At 34.4% G+C, this 10,991-nt stretch overlaps 1 protein-coding gene across 1 annotated transcript; it reads left to right on the forward strand.

The window, feature by feature from the left end:
• Window positions 1-10,391: 10,391 nt before the first annotated feature.
• Window positions 10,392-10,991, forward strand: LOC129740093 (piercer of microtubule wall 1 protein). Its single transcript, XM_055731698.1, has one exon. The coding sequence runs from the start codon at window positions 10,512-10,514 to the stop codon at window positions 10,824-10,826; it is 315 nt and encodes a 104-aa protein (XP_055587673.1). The 5' UTR covers window positions 10,392-10,511; the 3' UTR covers window positions 10,827-10,991.

The raw sequence follows: 10,991 nt of genomic DNA on the forward strand, positions 1-10,991 counted from the left end.
TGAATTTCTCGGAAAAAATCACACAAGATACGTTCCAAAAGGTTCAAAATTTTCAAGTCTGAACATGCATTTTCTTAACAATTTGAAAAATTGAAGGGAATTGAAGGTAAAACAGCCATAACTTCATTTTTCGAAGTGTGCGGGGGCTTCATTCGATTGCTCGAAAAAAATCACACAAGATACAACCAATTTGGTTCAAAATTTTCAAGTTCGAAACAGCTTTTTTTTTAGAAATAATTGCAAAATATAGGGAAAATGAGGGTAAAATAAGTCACAACTCCATTTTCTGAAGCGAGCGGTGGCTAAAACAGCCTTCATTGGATTTCTCGGAAAAAATGTCCAATCGATTCTCCGGAAATTTTCACAAAAGGAAAGTATAATTTCATAGATTTGGGTCATGTAGGACGAAAGATATTGAATTTCTTCGCGGTTTGTATACTTTTTTCCCATTGTGCAGCGGTTATAGATAGAAAATTTGAAATGTTACCAGAAGTCATAAACTAAATTAAAATTTTGGAACTTTGTTACAGGCTTACAGAAGACACGGATGGATCAGGTATCAGGTATCACTCCACAAATTTTGAAGACTGTACTATGACTGAAAAAAAGTTACTGCTATTCTCGTGATAAAGGGAAATTTGAGATGCTTGCTGCACTGAATACTCTGTTTATTTGACAATTTTTTTTGGAAATACATGAAGTTTGGCTAAAAGATGTGAAAATGTTCTATCTAGTATCTGGCCTAGTTTTATCAAAATAGATTGACGCGATCAAAAATGGGACCGTTTTGAAAATGAGGTTCATTAATGTCTAACTGGCTTTTGACGGATATCGTCCAATTTTTTTTTTAAATTTTATTTCACAAAACCAAAAATCTATCCAATAACTGTGAAAAAGATACGATTCAGACAGTAACGGATGTTCACAGCGACTTTTTTTGAATTTTCTATTTTCAACTACGATGTAGAGTTGATGTCACGCAGTCTTCACGGAGCAACCCATGTGCGATGTGCATAAAAGTTTATAAACACACTTGTACACTACTGGTGAAGTGCGTGTTGAACTTGCTTTGATGAAAACATGCTCGAACTCAAGTGTAGAGTGCAAGTTTAAACTTGGGTGCGCTTTCATGTTTGAAATGTTTTAAAACCAATCACAGCAGTCAGCTGTGGGAGCTTTGAACTTTCAACTTTTATTTTAGTGACGGTTGACGCGGGGAGACTTTATTCCTGAACACATCCCTGCTATTTATCATTCATGACTGCTGCTGTTTCTCGGGACAAAAGATCGACTCTGGCTAAAATCTAACGGTAGCGATCACCCGAAACTGAACCGTAAAATATACGGAAGACAAATCTATGTTCTGGAGAACTGAGAGGTAAGTAAATAATCAATGTTAGTTGTGTGTTATGAATAATGTCATGTCAAATTTTCTTTGCAGAATTTTCGTTTTAGACCGGTGATTTGTCAAAAATAAGCTGACAATTTGCGCCTTGCCAACCTCTGCCGGACCAAACTAATTCCGTTTCTTGCAGTTTCCTGTTCCTGTTCCTACCCTCAACTGTCTAGCGGCCATGTTTTCTCCAACGAATACGTAACGGATATTCGGCACGAGGAGCGATCAACTGTGGACATCTGGCATAGCTGTGACCCACGACGCGGAGCGTGTTAATTCAGTTGTCTGCAAGCAATGCATCTGAATATACGCGTAACAAAAACTTCATCAATAAATTCAATTCAAAATTTTGTATTTGCTACGACCTTTAAATTGTGCTTTCGAAATTAAACGAAATTAATAACAGATTTTCACTGTTTTATTTGTTAATTCATTTTTTAAAACCATTCCTTGAGATAGTCTCTTGTCCAATCAAGGTCTTAAACTTTGACGATATGCATCATCTCGTGATGATCGATTAGGAACATCAGCGGCTAGTCACAATCAGTATCTTCTTGAAATGCTCTCTGCTCAATTTCATTTGATATCCGCCCACATGCATTCTGGTTTCCAGTGTTTTGTGCCGCTGATCACAAGAGATTCTTCGAAATGTATAGCTTGATGTAGGAGGTTCTTTTTGGAAGATCCATTGTCGGTTGAACTTTGCCATGTTTCACTTGTGTGGTCAACACAATTACTAAGGACAACTTTCCAGAATTCCTAAGTGTGGTATCAACGAATTAAAACGAACCTATTTTCTCTGTGAAAATTTACGCCCGGTGCTCGGAGACTGAGTATTGATGATGTCCCTTTTAAGTTTGGCTACTTATGCGTAGTCACAATATTATTTCTTCTCGCGAGACGTTGTGACAGTCTCAGGTCTCACGTAAGCACGACAAAACTCGTTGAATCAGTCGAAGCACCCAAAATATCGCAACCGTTGCCTAGTGTGACGTGACTATATGTACAAACATTAATGTTCGAACCTGAGTACGAACATCGGGTACAACTTGTACGCTCGGGTTGCTGTTTTTGAAAAACCTATGTTTTGGATTGTATAAAAATCCAAGGTGAACTTGTTCCTAAAACTTTGCACACAAGTTGAACTTGGTGCATGTTTTCGTGAAGAAATTTCTCCTAAGCTAGCTGGCTCTCGACGAAAAACTCTACATTGAAACAATCCTCACATTCCAAACAACCAGTTAGGAAAAGAAACGGCAGTTAAAAATGAAGAAAAAAGAGTTTATTTACAAAAAACTAAAATTTTTTCTCCAACCCCAACCTGGGGTAAGTGTGGACGGCTTTAAAAAGACTTGATATTTACAATTTTTTTCAATTTTCTGTCCTTCATCCTTCATGAATTGGATTATTTAGCTATATTTAGCATTCGTATCATGAAAAGTTGGGTAAACTACTTGTTTGTTCTGTGTTTTAAATTACACACAATAATTATTGAAAGTTGCCTTACGAATAGTATCATGAACTTTTTTCAAAATTTTGGACGGTTCGAGCCATAAAGTAACGTATTCAACCAAGAAAACACATTTATTTTGGAAAATTTCCTGAGAAATCAAAGGGAAAATCTACCGTCCACACTTACCCCATAAAGCGGGGCAAGTGAAGACACCAGCCGTCCATAACAATTTACGTGATAACTTTTCTCGCTTTTCTTCTATCGAGCTCATCTCTTCAGCGTTTGTAAACAACATGTCCTGCATCACATTGAACGTAATTTTATGAAAATTGCTCCACTGCTGATTTTTCAATGATTTTTTAAAGTTGAACTATACGAAAACCCGTCCACACTTACCCCGGTGTACCTTAATTGATAAAAAGTTCACTCCTGATTTATTTGAAAAAAGAAATATTTAAACAGAGCTCAAAGTAAGAAGAACGGCATCAGTGTAAAATTTTAGATGTTTTGGTTGATTCCAGAATTAGCACAACGCGTTTCAATTTTGTATGGAAATGTGCATGGGACAAGAAATTTTTGCATATAAATTCAACCAGAAAATTAAAATAAGCTTGAAATGAAGATAGTCTTTAATTATTGGTTTCAAGGCCGTGCGAACGGGGGAGGGGGGGTTTTTGGGGTTTAACCCCCCCCCCCATGAAGATTTTTCCAAGTAGAATTTTCACCGTAGTAACGGAAAATTACTTGATCTTAAATGTATTTGAAATAATGTGTTAGCACGCAAGTCAGAAATTTTTCTCGCCTCCCGGCAGAATTTAATCTTAAATCACCCTTGACTTGAGACATTTCGATGATCTACGACACTATTTGAAGTTTTCGAATTGAACCTAACTTAGATTCTTAACTGCAATCAATCTTTTATATAGGAACTCATAACTTGACATACAAAAACCCTACCTCTTCAAAATTGGTTTTTTTAAGGAGTGTAACTTATTAAGAACAGAGTTTGAGACGAACCAATTATTTTTATTTAAAAAAAGGTTTATTCCATTACAAATATTATGCGGATATGAAATATTCTTCAAGAAACCAATTTCTAACTTAATTTTATTTCGTGTGTTTTGTTCCTCTAAATGCTCAACACAACCCATATTTTACACATGGCTTCAAAATTAACATTTTTCTGCGGTGCAATGAATTCAAAAGATAATTTCAACTAATTTGGGTACCCTGAATCTAAATATGCAATATTTCTACCAGTTTTTGTTATTGAAATGACTTTTGAAAATAAGTAAAAAGTATTTGAAAAATTTCTGCATTTTTTTTAACAAAAACATATCATTTAAAAATTAAAGTTTAAAATGTACTATCAACTTTCCTCAAGACTTCATGTCATTTTGAGTTCTGCGAAAACAGTTATGAATGTTTTATGTTTTTTTTACTTTTTCTCATTTATCAAATTTTTAGAAGTTGTTAACCAAACTGAATTTTAGATATTTTTTAAGCATACATGTAGTCATTTTACAGATTTCAACAAATATGATAAATGAAATCAAGTTTCTTTTAAAGGGTGATACGGTCAAAATTTGGTCAAGGGGAAACGCGTGTAAATCGGTGAAATCGTTTATTTACAAAATGAAATTAAATTTCTTTTTCAAGTTTAATAAGTGTAAAATCCAAGAAAAACATTCAGTTGGGGTTCCGCTTTTCCAAATCCGAATTGCCGGGCCTTACGCTTAACCCCTGCCATCAGATTTTGTACAGCCACCACCTTGTCCACCTTCTTTACCCCAGAAAGCCAGTTTGCCTTGAACTGCTGCTCGTCCTTAGCAGTTTTTTTGGTCTTCTTTAGGTTCCGCTTGACAATATCCCAGTATTTCTCAATTGGGCGGAGCTCTGGCATGTTGGGAGGGTTCTTGTCCGTGGGAACCACCTGCACGTTGTTGGCGGCGTACCACTCCATGGCCTTTTTACCGTAATGGTAAGATGCCAAATCCGGCCAAAACAGTCCCGGAAGCTATGAAAATGCTGCTTTTCAAGCCACAGGTACAGGTGGCTTGCCAAACCAGAAATTTCTTCGCGAACTTTGACGGTTTCATGTGCTTGAAAATATCTGCTACCTTTCCCCTTCCTTTTGCCGTATAAAACTCCTGTCCCGGAAGCTGCTTGTAGTCGGCTTTGGCGTAGGTTTCGTCGTCCATTATTACGCAGTCAAACTTCGTCAGCATCGTCGTGTACAAACTCCGGGATCGCGCTTTGGCCGTCGTATTTTGTTTATCATCGCGATTTGGAGTCACTACCTTCTTGTAAGTCGACAGTCCGGCTCGTTTTTTGACTCGATGCACTACCGGCAACTCTCTTCATCGTCTCAGCGGCTCCCGGTTTTCGAATTCACCTCGATCCAGACTTCTTGGCTGTAGACAAACGTTCCCCAAACACTTGAATTACATTTGAAACGGTTGATTTGACAACTTTTAGCGATTTGGCCAGCTTTGCGTGCGAGTAGCTCGGATTTTCGCGATGCGCGAGCAAAATTTTGATACGCTGCTCTTCTTGGACGGCATTTTGACAACTGAAGAGTGAATTCCAAAATCAAAATAGGAGCAGTATTCTACACACACACCTTCAAAAGGGACCATTCAAATATTACGTAACGCTTTTAGGGGTATAGCAGTTTGTTACGCTTTGTGTATTTTGCTTTGAAGTTTTGAGACGAATGTGTTACGTAGGGGGGAGGGGGGGGTTGAAAATGCTCAAATATTGCGTTACGTAATATTTGAACGGCCCCAAATAAGGGGTGTGCAGGTTTTTCAAATGCAAAATTGAAAGAAATACGTCATGTTGATATTGACCAAATTTTGACCGTATCACCCTTTACACTTTCTGCACTTATGTCAAAAATACTTGTTTATTTTTTTTTGCATCAATTTGTGTGGTTGCGGCCAAGGTTACCATGACATTGAGCATATTGTTTGGTCGTGTGAAGTCCACCTTATCGTCAGAACGAATTTTATAGACTCCCTTAGGGCCCGAGGAAAACATGTTCGAAATTTACCTTTTCTTAAAAGCTATCGACATCCGTCTTTAATTCTTTTTATTTTCATATTTCCCTTTCTATCTTCTTTTCCTCTTTTAACAAAAAGTGCTAGACATAAGTATTTAATAAAAAAAAACAAAAATAAGTGTGGCTCCTTAAAGCTTAAACGTATGAGTCGTTTCAAATAAAACAGTTATAAAAAAATCTTTGTTTTTTTTTAATTGTTGAATTTTACTTTTTTACATCATGCATGATTTTCATCATAATGTAATTCCTTAATTGGATGAAGGTTGCCAGAACTTTTTCAGCACGTACAGCTGGCAAAATCCGGGCATTTCATTTCTAAATTGACGACCAAAAATCCGAGCAATATTCGTGCATTCTTTTTTTCAAAATTATTTTTGCAAAATTTGCTCAAAAATTTTTGTTTTGGTGGTTAAATGAAAAAAAAAATTCATTTTTTTTTGTCTGATTTGCCAAATAAAGTGGAAAAATCCGGGCAAAATCCGGCCATTTGTTAATGAAATCCGGGCAAGCGGGCCGGGCGGACTGTTCCCAAATTTGGTATCAAATATCCGGGCAAACCCGGATAAAACCGGGCAATCTGGCAACCTTAAATATGATTAACAGAATCAGAATCAGATGTTTTCATATATGTACGTAGGGTAGTTAATCAGTTATCAATGTTTGATTATTTACATTTTAAAACTCCTTATTACCAAAACTAAAAGTGTTCGACCAAATTTGATAAAAAATTCGAGTTCAGGACTCTAAAATCTACCAAATGAATCATTAAAAAAAACACCAAAATTCTGTTGCCTTGAGTCATCAATTAAATTTTTTTAAAAACTCATGGTGAAACGTGTTTATAAATAAATCTTCTGAAATGTTTTTAAACACTTATATTTTCCATTTTCATATTTTGCTTAAATTTACAAATAAATTTACCGAATTTTAAAGTACAGTTTTTTTTCAACTCTTTAATTTACTTGCAGAATTTTTGTATCAAACTATTTAAATTTTAGAAATAATTTCAACAAAGTTATTTTTGTGTATCAATTCTGAATTTTTGTGTAGTTGACACATAAGCCCTTATATCTAAATTTTGAATAAGAAAAACATAGTTTCAACCTTCTGTTCATTCCAGGACCCAATATTTCAATCAAAAGTAACAAAATACTTAGAGCTTGTAATTTTAAACTTTTAAACCTGCGATTGAAAACTTAAAAACTTTTCATTAATTTTTTTTTTACAAAATCGTGTTTATGAATCGAACATGATTTTTAAATTGATCTTTAAAAAATGATTCGAAGTGGAAACTTTAAACTTAATTTCAATGCGAAATATTAACTAACTTTGTATTTGCTTTGTTCTTTCAATACTTACAACAAAACTTGGAACTTCTTATTTTTAATTTTTTATCAGTTTTCGGTAATTATCTATGAAATTACCCATTTCCCAACATTTCCTTGTCAGTATAATTGAACATGAAGTTATTATTTTGAACTTCAAAAATGAACTTTTTAAGAAGGATTTTTTTTTATAAAACGGTTTTATCTCTGACTTCTATCACTGGCACTTTTCAAATAATAATAAATACATATATTCTTCTTTTTATCAAATAAAATTCAACCATCATCCATTGAATAAATTTTCCAAAATTCAAAATTGTTTTTTTGTTCAAATTCACATCTTAAATCGCGATTGAATATTTTTAATAAGGATGAATAAAAATTTACAATAATTATCATTTTCATAACAACTAATCATGGTGAGTTTTTTTATTTTAAAAATTCTGATTTGTTTTAAACTCTGTGTTTTGGAAAGGATTATTTTTTAACTTTTGAAACAAATTTCTAGTTCGGAATAAAGAACATAATTTTGAAAACAAAATATCAATGACATACCGAAAATTTTAACTTCCATTGTAATATGATTTGATTTTTTTTGTATCAGTCCATTTTTTTAGTTTGTGTGGTCATGAGTGAGAAACGATGTTAGAAATTCCTTTCCTTTTCTATTGTTTATTTTTGGTATTATTATTGTTTTTGGCTAAATTTGATTTTAGAAAACCCCCCCCATGGACGGGCCTTTCGCACGCGCCTGATTGGTTTTGCCTATTTTAAGCATAATTTTTTGCTTACAAGAAAAGAAGCTAAGTAATTTATGAAAAAAGTTAAAACCATTTCAAAATGAAAAATCTGAATCCATTGAAAAGTGTTCAAAAATGGCTTTCTTTGCTTTCTAGGGCTTTCAATAATTTCATAAAATATTTTTTTAAAGGTTATATAAATCAACAAGCTCATCGGCTATGTGAAGCAGTTTTTTGTGATTTTTCTTTTTAATCCTACAGTAAATAGCCTTCAAATCAGCAGTCAAAAACGTGAAAACTAAAATATAAATTTTGAATTTTTTTTTTGAATAATATCGAATATCTTTTCTGGAGGACATGTTAGGTTTGGTGTTTGTTTACATGAAATGTACTACATAAATCAAGGAATATTAATCTTTCAAAGTTATATGAACTTCCAGTACATCTTTGGTGATTTTTGAATGAACAATTTATTTTTCCCATACACATTTCCATACAAAATTAAAACTCGTTGTGCCAGTTCAGTACTCAATGAATGGCTTCCTAAATTTTTATTGCTGTTTTCAGTAATCAAAACATGCAAAACAGCCACGGGAGGTGCAAAAATTTATAAATTCAAAAATTTCCATTCAAAGCTGACAGTGGTCTACTGAACAAACTTTTCAAATGAGCCCTCTTTCATAAAAACTGCTATTTTGATCAATTATCTTTTTGAAAAGCCAAATTCTTATACAATAATGAATATTTTTCGCGTACATCAGTCGATTGATCTCGAAATTTGAGCGTTGTTAATGGATTCTCAAGCTTCAATTTGATGTTCATTTTGTTAGAATCGAATTCAAGTGAGATGTAAAGCAATTAATTTATAAAGTGTCATAGTCTTTATAAGGAGTGAAAGGGTACAAAACTATTTGCTTCTTGAGATCTTCTCATCTGTAAATGGTCCATTTAAATGATTTCATGTATTGAAAATATTTCATTTCGTTCAATGAAATTGCAGGAACCTCGCAAAGATGACTCCGGCCAAATCCGGAGTCGACGACAGATTAGAACTTCTGAGGAAGTCCATAGATAAGTAGGGGAGAATGAGAATACTTGATTCCTTAGCTATATCTCGAAACTGGAATGATTTACAAGGATCAAATGTTCTAGAAAAATGTGCTAAATGGAGCAAAAGAACTATGCTATAAGCTCAAAAATTTTAACAAAATAATGTTTTGAGTTAATGAAATTTGTCTGAAAAATTTCACAAAATGTGATCTTTTTTCTATCACTTTAAAATGTTTCTTACATGAAAAAATTAAAACAAAAATATACATTCCAATACATGAATCGTTAGAGTGTAATATTAACTTCATAAAACCATATTTTCAAAACAATGGAAAACTCTCGACATTTTTCAGATAAAGTTTTCTAAATTGTTCATTATGGGTTTAATTGATCCCTAGAGTTCAAAAAGGCATTTTTTCTTCTAATTAGATCGTGATCATTGTTGTTTACAAGATTACGATTATTTATCCAATACAATAACTGATATTTATACAATAATTGTCTTTTTCCTAGACAAGCTAAGAAAGGGCTAAGAAAGTTGATTTTCCCTTAAATTCAGAAAAAAGCGCCTTAAAGTATGCGATGACACTAGGGTTGAGACATAGTTTTGGAATTTTCTTTTTCTGACATTTATAAATTGTGAAATGAGAAAATTTTTTGACACCAATTGACACCCTTTTTTGAAATTTTGTTTGATTTTTTTCAAGGACTAGGGTCCCCGGAATGGAGGAACATTCTCCCTTAACTTCAAAAATATCGCATTTTTTTTTACTTCCACGAAAATGCTTCTAGTTCATTTACGGTTCATCTATCGTTCCAACATTTAGAACATAGAAACTGTAAATTACACACTGCCAGAAAATGCAAATGACGGCGAGTTGCTTAATTTTTACAAAAAGCTATGTTCAAAATCCCCATTTTCCTGGTCCCTTAACTTGCGGCTTCAAATTTTTTGAGATTGTGGGCCAAATTTTCCCATTGTACGTCTCAGGTGAATTGATTTTTTTTTTGCAAAAATCTTAACATATCCAACGTTCTTTATTTTGGTTCATAGAACCTCGACGAGAAGAGATTCCGTCGTTTGACCCAAAAATTGAATATTTTTTTTTACAATTCCGTCGAATGCCATAGAGACTATCTTATGCAAATCAATCGTTACGGGAGTTGCTTTATATTAATTTCTCGAATTTTCCAAGCCAGATAAATAACGGACGTAGCTCACTTGGAAATGAGCCTACATTCCGTAATTCAAATCAAAAAACGTTTGGTTTGTTTTTGTTTTTTGCGCATGGCTTTTGAACACTCATCAAAATACGCACCGGTTACTATGGAAGCGCATTTGGCATCGAAGGCGAAGTTTGGTCGGTAATGATTTGTTGGTTCCCTAGTCTGTTGTCAAATTCACATTCAAAAGGATTGTTCCAAAAATTCCGTTTCAATTCTGGTGACTAGTTTCGGGTTGCAGCTGGACTTGATCCGCGAAATGGACAGCTTGGCTTTGCCGAACCAAACTACCGAAGGATCTGGCCAAGAACACATCTTCAAGGGCTTGACCGTTTCGAACACTTTTGAGAGCTCGTATCAGTTCAAGGGGTATGGGAACCAGAAACCGGACCTAAATCCCGTCTACCGGACCTCCAATTCCGAGTACGGTTACTTTCCGCCGTGCCCTCACACGGTGCCGCACAAGTATTTCCCGAAATCGTGCAAATTCACGGACCATCTCTACCAGTGCGGAATGTTCCGGAACTATTCGCTGAACACGGCCGTGGATCGTGCGTACTGTGACTATTACTGATCGAAATGAAGGAAAGGAAACATCGTCACACCCATTGCCCATTGCTACTTCGTTTTTAATCGAAAATCAATGTCAACACATAAAAAATCAAGTAATTTCACCTTTAATATAATAATTATTCCTTATAGCCCATACTGACTTACAATAAACGGACAGGCTTTTCCA

This window comes from Uranotaenia lowii, chromosome 1, assembly GCF_029784155.1.
Source record: "Uranotaenia lowii strain MFRU-FL chromosome 1, ASM2978415v1, whole genome shotgun sequence".
Taxonomy (NCBI): Eukaryota; Metazoa; Arthropoda; class Insecta; order Diptera; family Culicidae; genus Uranotaenia; species Uranotaenia lowii.